The following is a 21,380-nucleotide window of genomic DNA, read 5'->3' as shown; positions in this document are numbered from 1 at the left end:
GTGTCTGACAACATTTCGGAGAGGACCCCAAAGAATAATGAAATAATGACCTTTGCTTGTTCTACTCTGTTTTGTGTCTGAGTCTCGCCAAAGTCAAAGTCTTGCTCTGAAATCTTGCACTTTTTTTTTTACACATTGTCGAAATCACCTCAATATTCGGCCATGACACTGAAAAGCTTTTAGATAAGAGTAAGATACCCTTTATTTACTCAAACACAAAACACTCACACCGTCACTCCTCTTTCCAATTCTCACTAAGGTTTTTTTCCTGCAGCAAGTCACTTCTTACGGCATTTCAAAACAACACTTCTTGTCAGTGAGCAAGCTAAAGTCCAAGCCTGGACATAAATTGAAGTTTCTGCAGCACTCTCTCTTTAATTTTAGTTTCAACAATTTCAAAAATTGTTGTTTCCACGAATCACTTAGACACAAAAACATGATAAAATGGAGTCCAGGTTAAAAAATACTGGAGTTTCCCTTATCCCAAGTGCCAATTTAAGTGCTAATTTAACTAATCAATCACTTGGTTGAGTTACGGATGTAACTCAACCAAGTGATTGATTAGTTTTAAACCACAGACAGACAATGAGCTGATTTAATGTGTTAAGTGTTTTATAATGACTCTATATGCTTGTCCTACTGACTATTTGTCTGCTTTTACAATGTTGTGTATTGTGTTTGGTGAGCCGAAGACAAATTTCCACTCATGGTGAACAATAAAGATATATTCTATTCTCTTCTTATAGAGTCTCTGTACATTTAACCCCACCCCTCTGGCAGCTATGTGAACTAAAACAAGCAATAAAAATATGTTAAAATGTTATTTTGTTACTCTTGCATGAGTAAAGAATGATCAAATTATATATCTGTAGATACAGGTTTGCCTCTTCCACCAGGTTTAATATCTTCACGTCATCCCCTACGTTCTGATATCAAAACTCCATTCTTGCAGACAACATACCTTGCTCTATACTGCTGCTTTTTGCAGGGAGCTGAGGCAGCTGCCTGCCCCTGCGACCTGATGAGGGAGTCCCCGTTGGAGAGGAGGGGCTGCCGTGAGGGTGTGCTCTGACAGACAGGAACAGAAAGACACAAGGAGACAGGAGAGAAGGAGTAAAAAACACATTATTATAACTGCGTTCATCAGCAACTAGTCTGACTCGCAGGATGTCGACTGCTGCTGTACAAGCCTGCCATTGACCACCTATATCTGAAGGAATTCTCCTCCCCTTCCTCTATCTGCTTGTTACAGTTTTCAAAATCCGTCACTCACATAGCCAGACCTGTCTCTACACTTTGTTTTAGCACTGTGCATAAAACAACAACAATTTCTCAGTGTGCAACCTACACGCTAAAACGTCTTTTAATGTTTTATGTAGTGTTCTCTTTTGCAGGGATTTAGTCATTTTAATGGCATGGCTCACCTCCCGTCATGCAAAAGTTTCAGTAAAACAAGTTCTCTCTTGACACTACTTTGCAAGAGAACTGTCACTGCATCCTGGGCTTAGCGACGCCCAAGACGATTCTGATTTTAAAAGACATACAAACAACCCAGAGCATTATTTTCTCTTATTGGGGAATTCTGATGGGTTCAGCAGGAGCTTTCTCAAGTGCGAGATAGGTCTGGCCATGTGAGACGAATCACTGATTGAAGCGAGGCCCAAAACTCACAAAGAAAACACAGAGACAATAAATTGATTGCCAGTATTAAAGGTCAAAGGTCAAGTTGGGAGAGGAATGGATCAGAATCACCAGTAGAGGAGAAGTACACAAAGTGGCACTGAGTGTGTTTACAGACAGTATGCACAGTATCTCAGTATCTCTATCCATCCCAGTTATTGTAATGTTGAGATGGTACATTTATACAAGGAACTTTACTAGTCACAGCCTCTACTATTTACTACACACATAACTACATAAAGCACTGTTGAACAGTTTACATGTCTTCCACAGCTAACATGAAACTGTTGTTCTTAATTCTTGGAAGCAACTATTACATTATTTTGGCTTCCTGAGATGTGACATTCACATGTAGTATGTGTGCATACAGTTTCCACACTCAGCGTGACATATAGGAAATCAGCACACAGGGGAGTAGAGGCGTAGTGCTGGCAGGAGCATGCACCTGTCTAGCCGTGGCGAGTTTGGGCAGGACCCAGCCAGGACTGTCTGGCCAAAGGGCCTCAGCGGGCCCCCTCTCCCCCTACTGCCCCTCAGGATAGAGGTGGGCTGGATACGACTGCCATCAGCAAATAAAAACAAATGAAAATATAAAACTTTATAAGTACAGCAAAATTAAATCAAATGAAAATAGTGCAACATGTGCTACTCCTTTGTGGCTCTGTGTTTAACGCTATTTAGACTATGCAGAAGTCCATGATAAGAATGGTGAGCAGACAGTATCATCAATCCAATACAGCTGGTGCACTCTAAATCAACACACAAGGAACTATCTTAAGTGTGGTGGCAAAAAAATGTTGGCATTGTACATTTCTGTCTCTCAACACTGCTGCGGTTAGCAAGTGGCTAGGATTAGGCACAAAACCCACTTGGTTATGGCTAGGGAAAAGATCATGTTTTGGATTAAACACCCAGTTTCTGGGGCACCATCCCCGCTGGAAACAAAGTAATGTCTTGGTAAAAAACGATGGCATTTTGTGGCACTATCCCCGCTGGAAAAACTGCGACAGGTCACTAAAAAACAGCCACGTTTGGTGCCTCAAAAGCTGCTGAAAACAAAGCAATGACTCACTAAAACACAACTGAACAGTGGTCTGCAGCTTGGTAGGTGTCTCCCTAGGTGTCACACCATCCACTGTCCCCTCCACCACCAGATGACAAATTCCACACATAAGTCACTTTAGAAATGTTGATATGATACATATGAAACATGCAAATCTAATGTATTCTTGGTGCAAAAATGTACAGTGCCAACATTTTCTTCCTGTGCCTGAGCTGATAAAATCTAGTTGTAGTTTGAGGCTTGTCTAAATGCTTCGGCATCAGGTGGATCAATGCTGCAACTGCATCTTCTGTGCTATGATTCCTCCCCCCAGCAGATGTTCATTCACATCATTCATTAACAAAAAAGGTCTTTGAAGAATGAAAATCAAATCACAAAGAATGCACTGTGAGCTGTAGTGTTTATAGCTAATTTAAAGATAGGATAAAATAGGATTTAAGGCAATGTACTGCACAAGCTGTGACTTAAAACAAAAACAAAAAATCCAGGTTTGACAGGCAGTCACAGACAGAAGTTATCATCTGTCTAGAGAGTATAGAAGAAGTGACAGTAATGAGAGAAAATTAAATAAGGTGAGTGAATGAATGAATGATCTTACCTGTCCCCCTCCAGGCTTTTTTTGCTGCCCCTTTGACAGTTCGGACTTGATGAATTGCTACACTGCCTGTTGTGGCAAACAGCAACCACAGAGAGAGAGAGGAAGAAAAAACAAACACGATATGGAGAATGACCACAGAATGGCAAAACTCAACAGTGACTGATGTGTTGGACAGAATGTAAAAGGCTCAAGCTGAGACTATATGGTTTTTGTGGTTCGTAAAAGCAATATAGCTGAGAACTGCACATTCCGTAAACTTTTTTTTTTCCCACCAGCAGAAGTGTTACAGAGGAAAAAGCACTTTCAAGCCATAGAGGTGGGGGAAAGTCAGAGCAGGCGCTCAGCAGAAAGGGCAGGTGCAGGGATTACACAGCCTAACACCACAAATATTTGCAGGAAAAGGGAAAGTCGCAAGATCTGTGCAACGCTATCATCTACAGAACGAACTCTAGGCTACAGGAAAGGCTTCAAAGGTACAAGCAGGCAAGCAGAGCTGTAGCATTAGTGTTTCAAGAGTTGGGGACGGCAGGAGGGGGCAGGCCTGGTATACCTGTCTTCTTCAGGGGCCACATGTTCTACTAAGATCCGGGGGCTGGGGAGAGTCTTGCGGGGCAAAGAGTTGGAGCACCTAGAGGGGCGGAAGGGTGGGAGGAGGAGCATCGCAAGGTAGGAACACCGGGAGAGGTTGTTAGTGAGTAAAAGGACAGGAGAGGCTTTGAAACTGTGAATCTTCTTTACGTGTAAAGGCATAATAACAGTCCCAAGATTCAGCTTGATTTGACTTGTTTTTAATTTTAGGCCAAGTTAGAAATCTGTGCATTACAAGCACTTACTGTACAAAGTGATAAATATACAAGAACTTGACTGACATAATGCATCTTATTTATTTTAAGGAAAAGTTTGGCGTTTTGTGAAATACACTTAATCGCCTTCTTGCTGAGTCAGACGAGAAACTAGCCAAGAAAGAGTTAGATTAGCTAAACATACAAATTTAAAAAAGGGTCAAACAGATCTGTTCTTTTCTTAAATCTTCAAAGTGACATGTTCTATTTCATTTGTTTAATCTGGACAAAAAAACAAAGCGTAAAACCAACAATCTGTGGTTTATGTTACTTTTGGACAGAGACATGCTAGCTGTTTTCCTCTGTTTCCAGTGTTTGTGCTAAACTAAGCTAAATGGCTGTTGGCCGCAGCCTGATATTTACCATACAAACATATGAGAGGGGTTAAAAAAATGTTGGCATTGTTCGTTTCGGCAAACCACGGATTAGTTACATCTGTATGTTTCACACAAATCATATCGTGTTGTTTCTACGTTTTGAGAAAGCTGCTCTTGATTGGTCAGAATTTCCATGCGGGCCAAATCCAGGAAGTAAACAAATGGTTGAAGAAGAGTACACTTGCAAGATAAATGTGACGCTTTCTAACGTCACAATGGAGGAACAACTACGCAGGTTGATTTTAGTGCTGCTCATCGTGGACTATATTGCTGTCTGATTTTAGTGCTGCTCATCGTGGACTATATTGCTGTCATTGATCATTTTAGTCAAACCATTCAGTTTGAAAACGAGGCGCGGCTCCAACTAGAAAACAATGTTTTGATGCATTGGATGTGCTGAATGTGCATATTAAGGCAGTACAGGAGGAGGTGCACATTAATAATCCTCCAGGACTGTAACATGCTCATGTTTAACCCAAACAATTTGTCATGTGACTGCAGTTGGTTCAGATCGAGGTCGGAACACGTTCTCATCACAAATGAACCGCAGCAGAGTTCATTTGTAACTGGACTGAGACCACCTCTACAAGAAGGTCTCGGTCCGGTTGTTTTGGTGTGCACCCGAGTGGGATTGCTGTGTTCACACCTGCCCAAATGAACCGCACTTAGAGGGAAACAAATTTGAGTTCGATTGAACCAACTTAAACAGAGCAGGTGTGAAAGCACCCTTAGTTCAGATTACATGTATATGGGCTGAGTTTCTCATAAAAAGGAGGAGGGGATGGTGGAAGGTGTGAGACCTAGGCAAGATGGCTGCCAAGAAGCAGATGACTACTCGAGACCAGTGACATTTCCAGCCATGTTTGTGGCAATAAAACGGGGTATTTTTTAAAAAGATGTCGAGACATTTCCAGCCATGTGTGTGGTGACGAAATCTGGTATTTTTAATGAGACTTTGATGCTTCCAGCCATCTTTGGGGTGACCAAACTGGGTATTTTAAGCCAAAACATGGTGGTTTTTGTGCCTAAACTTAACCACATGATGACCACAGCATTGGTAAAACATAAAATTGGAAATTAAAACATAGAGAAACATAATGTTTCAACATTTCTGCTATACCCGTGATTTGTAGAAATGTACAGTGCCAACATATATTCTGACAATTGGGTTGCATCTAATTCTACACAACTATTTGCTGTATAACCTCGTCTGTCATTTTTTAGACTACATCTGCAAAGTATTTTGTGCAGAACACTACTGAAATAAAAGATATTTTATAAAATTACAAATTTAAACAGCAGGTGTGAAATGGCAAATTCCTTTATGTATGAAAGGGACACATGATATGAACCGGTGTGAAGACATGCAGCATCCTAAACCCAAAATGTTGAATGATTCAATCACGCAATCCAGAGAAAATGATTTAAAAGCCGTCACTGAAGACAGTTTCAGCAGTCTATGATCGCTGCCTCTGTGTTCATCCTTAGAATAAAATATCAGAATCTTGTGCAAATTAAATCCAAAATGTGTGGATTAATGTGAGTTCATTATTCGTTTTATACCTGTCTCTTTCAGGGGAGTGAAAGTTGGTGTCTGGTCTCAGACAAGTGGTGCTGGCACTCCTCACTCTGTCCAACGACGGCTGCAGGTCGCTGCACCGCCACAACATGGCAGCAGAGAGAGAAACAAAGAAGAGAAAGAAACAGAGATGGAGACAAGATGTACAAGGACAGAGGATGCAAGCCGAGGTGTCAGGAAGAAGAGATTGTGAAAAATGTGAGGGAACAAAGGGGTGATGAGTGGGAGGTAGACAAAAGAAAAGACAGAGAAAGCGAGAAAAAGGGAGGAAGATATTAAGTTTAGGAAAAGGAGACGGAGGGTGAGACACAGAGAGAATAAGGAAGGCCATCAGACAGTGCAGTAACATGTAATGGCTCTGATGCTGTATCTCCATTTATCATAGCCAGTCATTCCTCGCGGCCATACACTGTGAGACCACTCAGATGGAAGGTTGGTGAGTTGCCATGGGAACCAGGTCTAAGTGGGAGCAGGGACTGCTTTCAGTGTGTTTGTGTGAGGGGGTGAATGAGTGAAGAGGAGAGAAGCAGCCAGTGTTTTCACGTTTACTCTGCGCTGCATACGCTCACAGCTGTATGTTTGTCACGTCATGCTGCACCGTGACAACAGATACTTTCAACAGATGGGTGGCTCCGTGTCATCGCATGACATTGCACATAATGTTTTATGGCCAGATGCCTCACATGGATGGCAACAAGGGCTTAGGAGTTTAGTGTTTGTTTAATGCTCTGCCAGGACATGCTTAAGCCTCTGCTGTGCGTTGTCCCCCGAAAACGGGAGAAAGGAAAGGATATGGGTGGAGGAGGGAGATGGTGTGAGAAGTGTTCTTACCTAACTGTGACCTCATCAGTGAACCTGAGCACACGGTGTGTAAGGATGCTACGAGGCATGGTGCTGCCCCCCTCCTGTCTGTGGGGCGGCTTGCTCTTTAGGCATGCGGGGAGGGTGGAGCTGTGTGCCAAAGCCCCGCCCACAAGAGGTGGGGAAAGACCCGCGTGCAAAGGAAGGCAAAGCAAAACAAAAATGACACATGCAGCCGACAGAAATAAGCAGAGACAAAATGAGAGAAGGGACGGACAACAAAAGCAGGCTTGTTGCAACTGATAAGGAGACAAAGAAGCGCAGCACTCACATTATCACATTACGGTGCAACATAGATTATGGTTTCTGCCTCGACTCTCAGCTCATAGTTTATGCTGTACCTCAGTAATAAAGAAGTATTCTCACAAAACATAAACTGCTGCTGGTGATCACTGGAAACACCACACAAAGCACGAGTTGAACTGCATCCTTCTGTCTCTGACCTCAGAGTGAGGAATTCATTATGTAAGAGTGTGGAGATAGTTTCTCTTGCCCTCCCTGTGGATTGACCCCACACACATATATAGGGAGATTACATGTAATGCTGATTATATAACACAATCTACAGATCTAAAGCTGTCGAGGCGGCACGTGGCGAGGAAACCAAGCTACAGTAAATCTATAAAATACATAGGAGTGCCGTGAAGAAGATTAGAGCAGAATAGAGAGATGCTTAAACAGGAGGTCTGTCTGTCTGTGTGGTGGTTACATGGCATTACAGTAAATATGACTACTATATGATTATGTGTTTTAATGCTGGTTTAGAGGTAAAGGGAAAGAGACAGCGAGAGTATGCTACACATTAATATTCACTAATATGCCAGGATCAACATTTGATAAATATATCAAAGCACAATACTGGTGTTATTGCATGTTTTAGCCCATTTAATGCAACTCATATATTCTTTACATCACACTGATGATTTGCAAACAACACATCCTCAGGAGACATTACTACACCTCACAAGCTGTGTAGTAAAATGATACTAATGTGTAAAATTGGTGGAGTGTCCCTTTAAACAAGACTAAGGGTCTGGACACATGGCGTGTCTTTTTTTGGGTGCTGCTCTTGTGCCAACTCTGTGCCAACTTTCAAGAGCACAGACGCAGGTTGCTGGTGTTGCTAGGAGACCATAACAAGCACTGTATCACAGCTTATTTAGCAGAAATTCAGAGTTCTGAGCTGACCTTCTTCAGGTGTTGTTTTTCAGGTGTGTATCAGACCTAAAATATTGTCCATGGGACAGATGTAAAGCTCTGGGTAGCTCTGCACTAAAATCATCAACTTCTGCTCCATATTTACTTGGATGATTTCTATAGAAGAAAGGAAAGATGTCTGCCGGCTGTAATTGCCAGCTGAACTTTGTTTATCTGAGGGTGCATCTGTTGCACCCTTAAAGATAGGCTCTTGGGATTGCATGCGCACCACCGTGATGTGGCTCTCACTTTTGAGTGCGCCTTCCGTTCATCTACGTCCAAAACAATGGATCTGAGGGTGCAAAAAAGTGGCATGTGTACTCCTTACTTTTTTACTTGGCTGCTTGCCATGATCTGCCTGGCACTTGGCCACTAATACTGTTGGAATGTTTAAGAAGGAGGTGCACTTGGATGAGAATGGTGACACTGACGTCTCTCAAATCATCATTATCATCATTAGTTTTTCAGGCTTTTGGTCCAAACCAAAGTTGGACAACTTCATAGCACAATTTAAAGGAATCCATCTACATGTTGCTCAGATGTCTGAGTCTGGACCAAAGTGGTGAACGAACTGACTGACCTATTTGGAGCTTATTTAGAGCCGTGCCACGAGCCTGAAAGATAACCAACTGCAGCAGAAATGACCAGTGTGTTTTAATAATATTTCCTTGTTGTTGTGTTCTAGGTCGCTTGAATTCCCAGACTTGAGATTCAGCTAACAATTGAAAAGAAACGACCATATTCTGATTATTATGTCCTTATTGTTTAGCTTGCAGGATGGATTATCTGACAACATAGCATATGAATGCTTTACTTTATTGGCACTCATCTTGTAATTTCCAGATGGCAGACCTCCCTCGACTGCACCAGTGACTCCCTGTTCTCAACTGCTACCTAGAAGGTAGGAAATCAGTCTTCAAACCTCTGATATGCTTTGGAAAATGGTCAGAAGTTTGCTGTTAATGGTCTCCAACATGAAATAGCACCAGTATAGTCCTTTAAAGGATTGCATAATACAGAGGGAAAAGCAACACATACCATTTAATTAGCTAAAGCAGCACCATGACAAAGCTACTTGGCACGCACTCTGACCAAAGCAAGCACAAGCAGCACAGTGGTCTCGGAGACACGTGGGCATTTATTGCGCTCAGAGAACACCGCTGCAACTAAATGACCCACCAACTCCACAAATGAGTCTGGGAAAGCTGGACAGGCACAGAAAAGGGTTCGCAAAACTGCTTTTCACGCTAGACGCTTACCTGTAAATGTCTTTATGGATACCGTTTACTAACAGGGGCATTTTGGGGGGTAGCGTGTTGCTGTATCTACCTATGCCCCTGGTTGTACGAGTAGAAATCATGCATCGTAAAGCAAGACAAGGAAAAGGAAAGTGGAAAAAAAATATACAAGTGCCGTGAGTGAATACATCAAATGCAAAAAAAAAGAAAAGAAATTAATCAAAAGAGCTTTGCCTCCTTTGAGGTCAGCCACCGAGCAGGTCTCTAATCCCCTCACACAGTGATCAGTGTGTTGCGTGTGTCTTTATGAGTGAGTGTTGTGGTGATAGACAATAGTCAGACATGAATTTATGAGTGTGCTACTACTACTTGATCCTGATGTGACACCTAATATGTTGTGTTCATGCGGTTGCATAAAAGCAGACAGTCCATTGAAGATAACCAACACACTGTTTGCACTGAAACGTTAAGTGTGTTAAGATGGAGTTGTTAAAGTATAGTGAGGATGGAATGATGGTGAAATGGCCTATTTTATTCAAATAAGGCTGAATGGTGGTCGTTGTCTTTTTTTTCTTTTTTTTTTAACTTTTACCTGTTTGTGTGCAGGCACTCAGCACTCCCGCCTCGGATAGACCTGTGCATCTCCAGGACCTCACTGTCATTGCCATGACGATGGGTGAACAAATGAGAAACAACCCGAGAAAAACACAACAGAAGAGGATGGCAACTCAGACAGGCAAAGTGAATTTATGAATGAGAGAAACCAGGAAATCATAACTCTGAGATTTCACTTCAGTCTGCATTCATGTTGCAATGACTAGTTTCACACTGTTAGTAGTATTAGTAGACATTAGTTTGGTAAGATTACATTACACACACTGATTAAAGCTGTAGTTGGTAACTTTTATGAAAAGTAACTTTGTGTTAAATATGCTGAAACTGTCACTGTATCCACACAGTAGTCCATAAGACAGATCCTCCCTCCTCCTCGTAGTGCTTCTGATGGCTTTACATGAATAAAAACAACCAATCAGAGCAGAGGAGTCACTAACACAGCTGTCAGTCATCCCAGCTGGCACTAGACGCCAATACGTCAGAGGGACATTGGACTGTTACGTCGGACAGATGTTAAATTTTGATTGGAATGAAAATCAGGTTGACAGTCAGTACGTTTACATGGACAGTTTAATTCCACTTTTAATCGGAATGAAAGGCCATTCCGATTAAAAGTGGTCATGTAAACGGTCATTCCGATTGAAAATTAAATCCGATTAAAGGGGGTGGTTTATTCCGTTTGTCATTCTGAATGAAAGAATTTTGTGTGCATGTATACACTCATTCCTCTTGAAGTTCATTCCGGTCTTTCTGCGCATGCTCGTTTCCTTGCCCTTCTGGCAAGGAAACAATGACGTATATAGCGCGCATAGCAACGGGCTGCATAGCAACGGGCTGAGATAGAGCAGTCGGACTCATTGCGCTCACCGGTTTCCATTCGCCACAGCACGGTCTTCTACCTCCCTTCTCCTCCTCAACAGACGAAGCATTACCAGAACAAGGTTGTTGTCGTACTGCTGCTTCAAGAATATAAGCAAAACAAGCCTGAAAAAGGCACTAAGAACGGCGTCGTCAAGCATCTTGTTAGCCGGAGCGAGGACTACAGTGTTTTCTTCCGGTAAACGTAAACACGTAACATCTGCCCCGCCCCCTATCCAATCAGAAACCTTCCCTGCCCCAAACCTTGCGCAGACCTGAATAAAGGCGATTAAGCTGATCTCCCGTGTAAACCCTCATTCGGAATGAATATTTCCCATGTAAACTACCTGGAAAAACTTTAATTCCGAATGATTTCATTCAGATTTATTTCATTCCGAATGAGAAGCCATCATGTAACCGTAGCCAGTATGTTAACACTTTAAAACATGAGCAAATTGGCTTGATTTCTGTCAAAAACATGGGAAGAAGGCAACAACAATGAGCAATGAAAGAAAAAATGACAAAAAAATTGTGATAAATTAGTAAAAAGAGAAAATTAAAAACAAGAAAATTAGCAAAAAATATTTAATATATAATGACAATAAAGCATTCTATCTTCTATCTACTGCCTTTTTCCCCATGTTTTTGAAAGAAATCGCAAAGCAGCACAAGAGAATTGATGTCGCTCCAGATTTCAAAGGTTAAATGTCTACTACGTCAGAATTTCATCGTGTGTGAACATTAACAGTCTGACATTTTGTGGACGTTTGATTTTGTTCTCTAAACGCTACGACTAAATGACGTTAGTCTACATCAAGATGACATTGGGATGAGACATTTGAAAGATGTTACTTAACACATCTTAAAACCAACAAAATATCAACATCATCTGTCGTCAGTATTCTATGTCAAATTGACGTTGGCATTAGACTTTGTGCTGACATTGAATTTCTGTCACCAGATGTTACAACTTAAATTCAACCAGATATCGACGTCTAATGGCATTGGTTTGGCATTGAATTCAAATTCTGTTACTGCATTGCCTATTTCTTGTCTCAGATGTTCCTAGAATCATATTTTAGTGTACTGTTTAGCTGGAAAATGAGAGAGTTTGTGACTCAGCCGCCATGTTGAAAACAGTCGAGTTAAAATGAAGCATCATTCACCGGCTGAAGCAAACTTTTCGGAGGAGGAACATGTACTACTGTGTGGGTATAGTGACAATTTCAGCAAATATGATAAAAAGTTGTTTTTATAAAGGTGACCAGCTGCAGCCTTGACCAAAACAGGAGTCAACTTTTAAAGAATATCAAAATATATTAGCATGTCAGGGCTCCATCAGTAAATTTTTGAACTGCATGATTAGACCAGAGCTGCAGTCAAATCATCGCTCAGTTACTCACAAGGAGCACTAATCCAATGTGTGTGCATCCTGCTCTTCAACATCATATTTTACAAGTAAAAAGTGTCATAACCCCACCCCACACCAGTAATGATCCCCACAGTTCCCAGTATCAGGTTACCTGTCCTCAGAGTACTCGTAGTCCGAGTCCCCAGAGCGTTGGTGCTCTAAGTGGGAGTCATGGTAGCGGGAGGGGGAGTGGGAGTGGTGGCGGTTCTGGTGGATCTCATCCAGACTCCTGATGACATCAAAAATATCGCATTAATTTATGTTTTTATTCAGGTATGATATGAACCTTGGTCCATAGTTAGTGATTCTGGTGATTCAATATGTCCACCCAGTTTGTTCTGACCACCTCTTCTGTCCTATTTGGGACAGTATACTGTCAACGCTCATACCAGTATTTTGCAGATCAAATATAATCTGATCTAAAAAACTGAAATGTCAGATGCTGGGACATTTAATCTGGAATGCATAATAAAGACTCTACAGGAGATTCTCTTTAAACAACACTGAGATTATTGACCTACTGACTACCTCTCAGATACTGGCTGATGCTGGGATAGTGTCACCACAGGTAACACACACTCCACTAACAGTCCACCAGGTAACTGTGGCAGGTGTTGCTGACCTTTGCATGGGCACATGTGCGGGCCGTGACCGAGCCCTGCAGGAGTCCTCTCTGTGAGGAGACACTGAACGTGACCGGTGCTGGACGGGACGCTGCTGCTCAGGCACAGCCAACGTACTGCCCCGCTCTCTCTCCCTGGAGTTACGCTCTGCACCTACACACACACACACATTCACAGAGATCCAGCACGGATACAACGCACAAACATTCATACAAACATGTTTGTCGATTCATGGATTCACACAAAGAAACACACACACACACACACACACACACACACACAGAGATCCAGGCATTAATTGTGTGTCCTTTGATAAGGATGCACCAGTTGTCAGCATTGTGCTACTGACTACCACTACAGATACCATTCTCTTACAGACTGTAGAACATCACATCAGGATGTTTTACAGGTAAACGACCAGCTAGCAAACACGTTAGCTGGTCATCATGTGAGCTAGCCTGAGGAGCTGACTGTTTCTGCAACGTCTCTGTCAGACCCGAGATCAGTGAGATTTACATCTCTCAGTTCTTGTTTCAACCTGCATGGAGTGCCAGATGAGATGAGAGTTAAGACTTTTAACCCCTCTGGGATACTTAATCACCACAGCTACAGAGAATAGGTCATATATAATCCAGTTTAAACATAACTAAACAGGATTTACAATAAATGCATGAGATGAATATTTATAGAACTTATATTTGCTTCATTTGGTTGTGACATATAGATATATGGACACGTAGATTTAGCTACATAAGATATGAAATAGAGTTGAAAGTTGAAGCGGATATTTTGAGGTTTCAGGGTTCAGGATGTAAATGTACCGCTCATTAAGATGAGCAACATTGACAGGAATTATGTAGTTCTTTAAAATAGTCAATGTTGGAGCTGGCAAGATATCAGATTTTCACTACACGATTTTCGTACCCAACGGAGTTTAGGATAATGATATTATCGCAAAATTTAAAGAAGGTTCGAAAAAATAATGTTATGGTCAAATTCATCTTTAACTTTGTTAATTGTGTGTCTTGTCTCTTTTTTGGCAATAAATTACACTCAAAACACAAGTTTAGGGAGGATAAAGAAACAGGAATGATTTAAGAGGTGCTAGATTATTTACACAATACTATCATGTGTATTATTAACATATCAATATTTCATTTTTAAATCTGAGGATTATCATCAAAACTGATATACTGTAACTCCCCTAGTCGAGGTACAAGCCTGTGTACATACAAACTACCATTCCCAAGATGCAATTTGGTTAGAAACATCTATTCCACAAGCTTAAAATTCTGTCACACACTCTAAATAAAGTCTCTTTTGTATTCTGAGTCAATCGTGGATGAATTGAGCAACTATGGCATGTTTTGTCTTGCAATGTCAAAGAAGAATTGTTCTGGTTTTGCTTCAGTTCAGATTTGTACCTCTGACTGGCTTCTTCTTCATAGCAACTGTGGCTAAGACTCATGGGTATTGTAGTTTACAATGTCAGTGTTTACAAAAGAATAAAAATAAGCATAGTGACGCTCAAATAATGCCGGCCTTATACCATACAACTGTCGTAGACAAATTTCCGATGTCGGTATAAAATCGTGAGCCTCAGTTGGTGCGCACTCCTGGTGTAAGGTGGTCACAAAACTCAGTCTGTGCTATCTTAAGTCCGTCCTTTTCATGTCATGATGTTTCGACAAAATTAAACATGTTTGATATTATCTGAAGTTTTTCGCCTTGGCTCACACAAAACACTAAAGTTCAATGAACATTGTCAACAGCCAATAGGTTCACTCAGCAAGACTGTAAACATGGAGGGGACCTGGGGAGGCGCACAAGCGTGAACAAGCCTGGGTTCTCTTATACTGTGGTAAAGGATAAGAAACTGGTAGAGCTGTGATGAGAGTCGGTGTTTAATTTGGCATGTACCTGATCCAGCAACCAGCATTTATTTTAGTGAGAATCTTCTGAAATGGGTTGCGTCTTTTTCTCACAGTCTCTCTCCCACTAAAATAGCGTAGCTCACCAACAGAGGCTGGTGATGAGTTGAGTCGATAATATCCAAAATTGTAAAGTTTGTATGCAAATACAGTTTATTTCACGGATTATATTGATGCCAAATTAACAAGAATACTATCAAACTTTGGCACCTTTAATCTCGTGTTTCTAGGGTTATGTGTTTTTGCTGACACTTAAAAAATTGTAATAAGGTCGAATTTATTAAAGGGTGTTTGGCATAATATTTCCCACCAGGAGCAGATGGGAAATACTCTTAAAAGGAATCTAGTTGTAGTCTTGCAAATTGTGACCCTGCAAGATCCTCAGTCTTTGAGAAATCCTATAGTCTGTGAGTGAAACACGGACATGGACTTAAGGTGTGAGAGGGTATTATATTTCAGTCTTTTAAAAGTCTTTTCAGTAGTGTATGGTAGGCATAAGTCAGAGATTGTATAATTAACTTCCTCATGTGGCAAACCATCTGGCATTTGAAGAGGCCAAAATGAACCATAATCTGACAGGAAGTTAACTAACAGCAGAAACAGTCAACAACAAAGCAGTTGTAGTGATTCTATTGGCCAAAATAACACAAGTTCAGCTTCTACTGTGCATGTTCAGTGTCCTTTCAGTGAAGTCTGGGCAGGACTAGAAGCATGCAGGAGAATGGCAGGGAACTCAGTGGAATGGCAGTGAACAACTGTAGCTCTACAGTCTAACATGCACTCAGTGCTTCGGTGTTTCTACGGCCCAGCAGAAGAGGAGAAACTGTTCACTGCAGCCTCAGTGAAGTACAGTACACTGCTGAACTGCAGCACTTTCAAAGGCTGCACACTACAACACCGCAATTCAAAATCTGCAGTCCAGTAGCAATATGATGAATTGCAGAAGTTTTTGGAGTGTTGCCTTTCGCTGATACAGCAGAGATTAATTACTTTAATTTGGGTGCAATTTGTTCTAAAACATACAGTAGAGCCAAAAGGAGGCTGCAAGGTTTTTGGGAGGAATAGATGGAGCGAGGATGCAAAGAAGATGCTCTCTCACCCAGTGCTGGACGCCTACAGGCTAATACAAGGAAATGCTCAGTAACCATGCCCCCCACCCACCTTTAGTCACTACCATCAAACCATGATCAAACTCTGTATCAATGATGCGATGGGACCCTGCACACGCACACACACATATACAACACACACATACAGGACAGAGTAAGGTTGAGAGGTTCTGTTGTCAGTCTCCCACACTGGGAGACACAAAAGAGAAAGCTCAGAAAAGGAAAGGTTAGCGACCACACACTCAGACGCACTACAGGTTCAAAAACAGGGATTAAGTCATACGCACATATTTATACACACACAGCCTGAAAAATACCGTATATAACCACACATACTCTGTAGTTTCTTGCTGGGGCTGTCTCCGTGGACGTGTCTGCGTGGGAGGTACGGGGAGGGCTGGGGCAGAGGTATAGAGGACATGTCATGTGTTTGGAGTTTATACCAATGAGGAATGTCGTCCAGCAGGGCCGTCTCCAACTCTATCAGGATCTGAGAGAGGACAGAATGAAAGGTGGAAGAGGCAAATGCATGAGCAAAAGAGGTGGGAAGATCCACTTCTTATTATCAGAGATGTATGGACAGCTGGGACTGCGTGTCTGTGGAACCACTTCAATCGTGGATCTTTAATGCAGCAATTCCCAACACACAGAAATTACAAATGATGAGTTGTAACAAGTTCAACCAGGTAGCAAAGGTATGGATTCAAGTCATATGACTTGGACTGGAGTCAGACTCAAGTCACAAATTTGATGACTGATGACACGACTTGACAAGATCAATAAAAGACTTGCAACTTGACTTGGACTTTAACACCAATGACTCATGACTTCACTTGGACTTGTGCCTTTTGACTTGAAATACTTGGAACCTTCCCCCAAGCCCAAGATTAAAAAGTGTGCCATGAGTCAATTCATTTTAATGTCATTTCCTAAATCAACTAATAGAAACGCTATTCTCTCCCAGAAAGTCAAAACTGTATTCTCAAGAACCAATCCGACAGCATCCAATCAAGTTGCAGAAGAGAACCATGAAGAACTGACATTATGTTACTGAGCACCAGTTGGAAAAAATGATACAAATTTTGTTCATGTACAAAACTATGTGGTGGTCAACAAATCAAACTGCAGTATTCAAAACGTGCAGATCGAAACTTACAGACATAGACACAACAACTTCAAACTTGTTGCACAAAGAAGGGAAGTCCAGGCTAAGGCAAGCTTACTATGTTAATATTAGCTAATGTTAGCTTGATGTTAGCTTAGTTTATCAGCCAAGTTACATTTTAACAAACTTGTTTAAACAAATAAATACAAATTCCATTCATGATTTTTGTAAATTTAAAAATATTATTACCCTGTTGTTAACATTGGCTAAGTTTGGAAAAGATCCTGTTTTGGCTTAAAACCCTGGTTTGCGGGGGCCACAATAACAGCAGGAAGAGCAGCAATGTCTCACTAAAAGATCATACACTTTTCTGGCCTAAAAAGCCTCTGGAAAAATAGCAGTAACTTCCTAAACTACAACCACTTTTCTTCTTTGTAGGTCTCAAACAGTGGTCTGCATCTTGGCAGGCATTTCGCCCAGGTGAGACACCATCATTCATCCCCTCCACCTTCTGAAGTCAGCTCATATATTATGTCACTTCAAAATCACTGATGTGATACGTATAAGACGTGCAAATGTAACTTATTTGTGGTTTATGGAAATGTACAGTGCTAACATTTTCTTCTGGCAACTGGGCTGAAATCTCCCATATGGTAGCTGTATTAAGAAAGACATGTAATCTAGAAGCAAAAGCTCTATCTTCAAATCATTATTATATTACATGGTAAATGGGTATCATGTGTGTCCCACCTCTCCCAGGAATTCACTCTCCTCCTCCTGGACTCTGGGCTGGTCCCAGACTGTGATCTCCAGCATGCGCTCTCTGAAGTCCCGTCGGTGAACGTGGGAATATAAGAAGGTCTGGTTCCACTTGGGCTCAGCGCTCTTCTTCACTGTTTTAGTCCGTCGTTTACTCTTATCACTGGAACAAAGGCGTGAACACACAGGATTTAGATTACAAGGGGTACGCTTGTTTCCGAACATGAACATATAATAGACAACTCTAAGATGAAGCAGATCGATATTCCTTTGATTATGTTCCTTACTGCTGGCTTGAATCTCATTTGTCATGTATGTAATTACTGATGTACTGTACTTGTGATATGGAGCTACAACACAATAACCTTACCTCCTATCAGGCAAGAAGTACATCTTTACATAGGGGTTACGAGGTCGTCCGTCTGGTCGGGGTGGCAGGTCTATGGCTTGAAGGACGTTGACGATCAATTGATGGCCCACTTTGTCGTACCACAGCTTCACCTGAACAAATGTATGAAGACCATAGACTGTAAAAATAATGGACGCAGCTACCGTGACATCACCAATTCGATTGTGGACTCCCATTTTAAAGCCTAAAGTTCAGCATTTAAGTCGTCACCATCTTGGTTATTTTTGAGCCATAAATTACCATATTTGGGCAAGAGGCTAGAGCTGTGGAGAAGTCTATCTGACAATAGATAGACAGCCTGTCACTCAAAGCAGCCCGCCCTTTATTCTACGTAGCTTTAAGCATTAATAAAATGCATACGGGTGAGTTACATAAAAATTCATGCCCCCTACAGTTGTCACGAAGGGAAAACTAGCAATAGATACCAAAAACAGTTTTGTTGTACCAGGCTGTAATCATGTTTATTTCTGCTGTAGAGTTGGGCATTTTAACATGGGGGTCTATGGGGACTGACTGGCTTCTGGAGCCAGCCTCAAGTGGCCATTCAAAGAACTGCTGTTTTTGGCACTTCTGTGTTGGCTTCATTTTACAGTCCAATTGGTTGCGGCTTAGATTCTATCCGTAGCTGTATTACAATACGGATACCCTGACCCAAGTTCGACAGGATCTGACAGGTCCGGCAGGGTTTGGATAAATATTTACAAATGATGTTCGGGTTGGGTCGTGTTCGGCCTAATGTCTGTGTTGGGCTGCTTCTTCTTCAGTGCTGGGTTTGTTATTTACATGACAACACCTGAACTCAACACATAGGCTATTTCAGGTGGTAAATATTCAGGCAAGTTAATGTTAGCTAGCTAAGGAGAAGTCAAACAAAATTTGTCGGCGTGTTGGGTCTGGGTTGGGCTCAGTTTTGGACAGAAATACGTGGCCCATGCTCATTCATCTGGCCAGTGCTGCATTCCGATCTTAATCCATTGACATGAACCATACCACATCTTTCAGATACTCACAGAGAGCTGTCCAGGCAGTACCAGAGGAAGGTCTCGGAGGGTCCCGGGGCTGGTAGGGGACATCACTGATATCGAGGGACGGTCCATCTTTTGTGACTCAAAGGAACTGGAGCCCGCTGTTGAAGAGAACAACAGTTGTTAAAATAAATCAAATTCAACCAATCCGCATGAATTCTGTACAACCTGCAATTTTGTCAAATCACCACAACTTTCCCGCAAATTTGAGGATTTAAAATGTCATATAATTGCAGAGCTGCACACAGCATATAGATTCGCTCAACCTCTTGAGCTGCTCTTGCTTTCCCCAGGTTATCATGAGACTACTGCTGTGGGAGTGTGAGCTACGCACCTGAAATGTAGTCACACACAGTGACAGGGCCAACTGTTAGCTAAGGTTACCCAACGTTTATCATTTGGTTTAAAAGAGTGGAGCTGTTTCACTGTCATTGTGAGATTGTTGGAACCGTTCAGCAGCTCGGAGTTAGATGTTAGCTGCAGCTGTTGTGTTAGCTTGTGCTAACCAGGCAGAGAGAGCAGGACAAGAAGGCCTCACAGAGATGGTCCTTCAGCGTTGCATCAAACGGCAGCAACATCTGATCATCAGCAATCAGCTACTGCTGCCCCATCCCCTCCTACCATCACAAATAGACTGTAAAGCAATACTTACCTTTCCTGAAACGATTGGTAAAGAGAGTAGCTCTCTCAGAGCAACTTACATAAGCAGTAAGAAATGGAAGTTACATACATAGCTAATAAAGCTGCATGTAAAAACACTTACTAGATTCTAGAGGAGGATGGGATGACTCTGGGATTCTTGGGATGTCTCTGTAAAAAGCAAAAAGAATAAGTGAACTCTTTAACTTTAAATGCACAGAATATACATCATGATACTTGCGATGTAAATACACACTTAAGTCAGGACTTAAGTTTTAGTTACATTCATCTTTTAAAAATGAATGAGTAAAAGACTCATGTCAACACACAGTTGCACGGTAGAAGAGGAGCGAGCAGTGAACCAGATACACATCAACATGTTGAACATGTTGGGTAGTAGAGGAGAAAAGGAGAGCTGGAAAAAGGGATCTTTTTCTTGAATCTCAGGAGTTCAGGAAAGACATGAAGGGAAGGGGCTCCACCCATTGAATCAGCTCTACTTACTGATATGCTCTATACACTTTTCTCAAGAAGTTTTTGGACATAATTCGGTGTATGGAGCTTTGAGATAAAGGAAGGAGACATATCAAAGTGTCTGTCAAAACAATCGCTCAAGTACTTTCATGATAATTATCACACATTGATGATGTTAATCTTACCCTATAGGTCTTGAAACAACTATTTCCACTTGAGGTTCAGCCTTGGATTCAAGGATAATGTTGTACACTTCTTTCTTTGTTGCTCCGGGCAACGATTTCCCATTCCACTGAAGCACCTCGTCACCTGGAACCAAGATGGCCGACATACACAATGATGATCCAGCCTGAGGCTCAGCTCACAGTACATCTGACTAGAAAAAGCCAGTTACTAACAGACAATGGTATCTTAAAATCAAACTGAATTTATAAAGGTCCCATTTTATGCTGATTTTTAGTTTTATACTTGTATTTTGGGTTTCTAAAATTCTAGAAATCTGACTTTTTACAATATGGGACACTTTTGTTGTAGGACTGTAATGCTAATGCAGCTATTATGCATATTTTTTAGGGATGTCAAAATAATGCATTTATTTCAATTCATTAATCACAGAAAAAATAATACTTAAAATCAGAACTTAAAGAATTAATGTTGATTAATCGCATTCTGTGGTGCCCATTGACCCGGTGCGTCATTAAAGGCCACAGTACCTTTGTCACATGACGGAGGCAGACAAGAAGACGCTGCTTGGCATCTTAAATGGAACATTAACATTTAATAAATGCCTAATGGAACTGTTCATAGGAGCACCGTTCTCTGCAATTTCTGCAGTAAGGAATTTCTGTACCATCGGAGTACTTCAAGCCTGAAATATCACCTCAACACAAAGCATTTAGCAGCGAACGCAGTGGTCTGACCTAGCACAGCCTCTGATGCTAGCGCTAGCAGCCAGCGTCGTCAAGCCACACTAGACCAGGCGTTCAG

At 41.6% G+C, this 21,380-nt stretch overlaps 1 protein-coding gene across 11 annotated transcripts in view; it reads right to left on the bottom strand.

Annotated features, from left to right (window-relative positions):
- rims1b (regulating synaptic membrane exocytosis 1b) overlaps positions 1-21,380 on the bottom strand; it is a 93,600-nt gene that overhangs the window by 13,549 nt on the left and 58,671 nt on the right. Inside the window, exons 10-24 of one of the 11 annotated variants that reach the window (XM_050043533.1) lie at positions 20,579-20,702; positions 20,044-20,090; positions 19,266-19,381; positions 18,217-18,347; positions 17,838-18,009; positions 16,319-16,472; positions 12,942-13,095; positions 12,432-12,548; positions 10,028-10,090; positions 6,971-7,090; positions 6,124-6,213; positions 3,892-3,969; positions 3,342-3,407; positions 2,126-2,239; positions 962-1,068 (exon numbers count right to left, since the gene is read on the bottom strand). In XM_050043533.1, coding sequence (XP_049899490.1) covers positions 962-1,068; positions 2,126-2,239; positions 3,342-3,407; positions 3,892-3,969; positions 6,124-6,213; positions 6,971-7,090; positions 10,028-10,090; positions 12,432-12,548; positions 12,942-13,095; positions 16,319-16,472; positions 17,838-18,009; positions 18,217-18,347; positions 19,266-19,381; positions 20,044-20,090; positions 20,579-20,702 — 1,653 coding nt within the window. The remainder of the gene's footprint in view (positions 1-961; positions 1,069-2,125; positions 2,240-3,341; positions 3,408-3,891; positions 3,970-6,123; positions 6,214-6,970; positions 7,091-10,027; positions 10,091-12,431; positions 12,549-12,941; positions 13,096-16,318; positions 16,473-17,837; positions 18,010-18,216; positions 18,348-19,265; positions 19,382-20,043; positions 20,091-20,578; positions 20,703-21,380) is intronic. The other 10 variants (XM_050043522.1, XM_050043523.1, XM_050043524.1 and 7 more) reach the window with 10 other exon arrangements.

The sequence above is a fragment of the Epinephelus moara genome, chromosome 5 (assembly GCF_006386435.1).
Source record: "Epinephelus moara isolate mb chromosome 5, YSFRI_EMoa_1.0, whole genome shotgun sequence".
In the NCBI taxonomy this organism is placed as follows: Eukaryota; Metazoa; Chordata; class Actinopteri; order Perciformes; family Serranidae; genus Epinephelus; species Epinephelus moara.
This window is presented reverse-complemented; position numbering and strand designations above follow the sequence as displayed.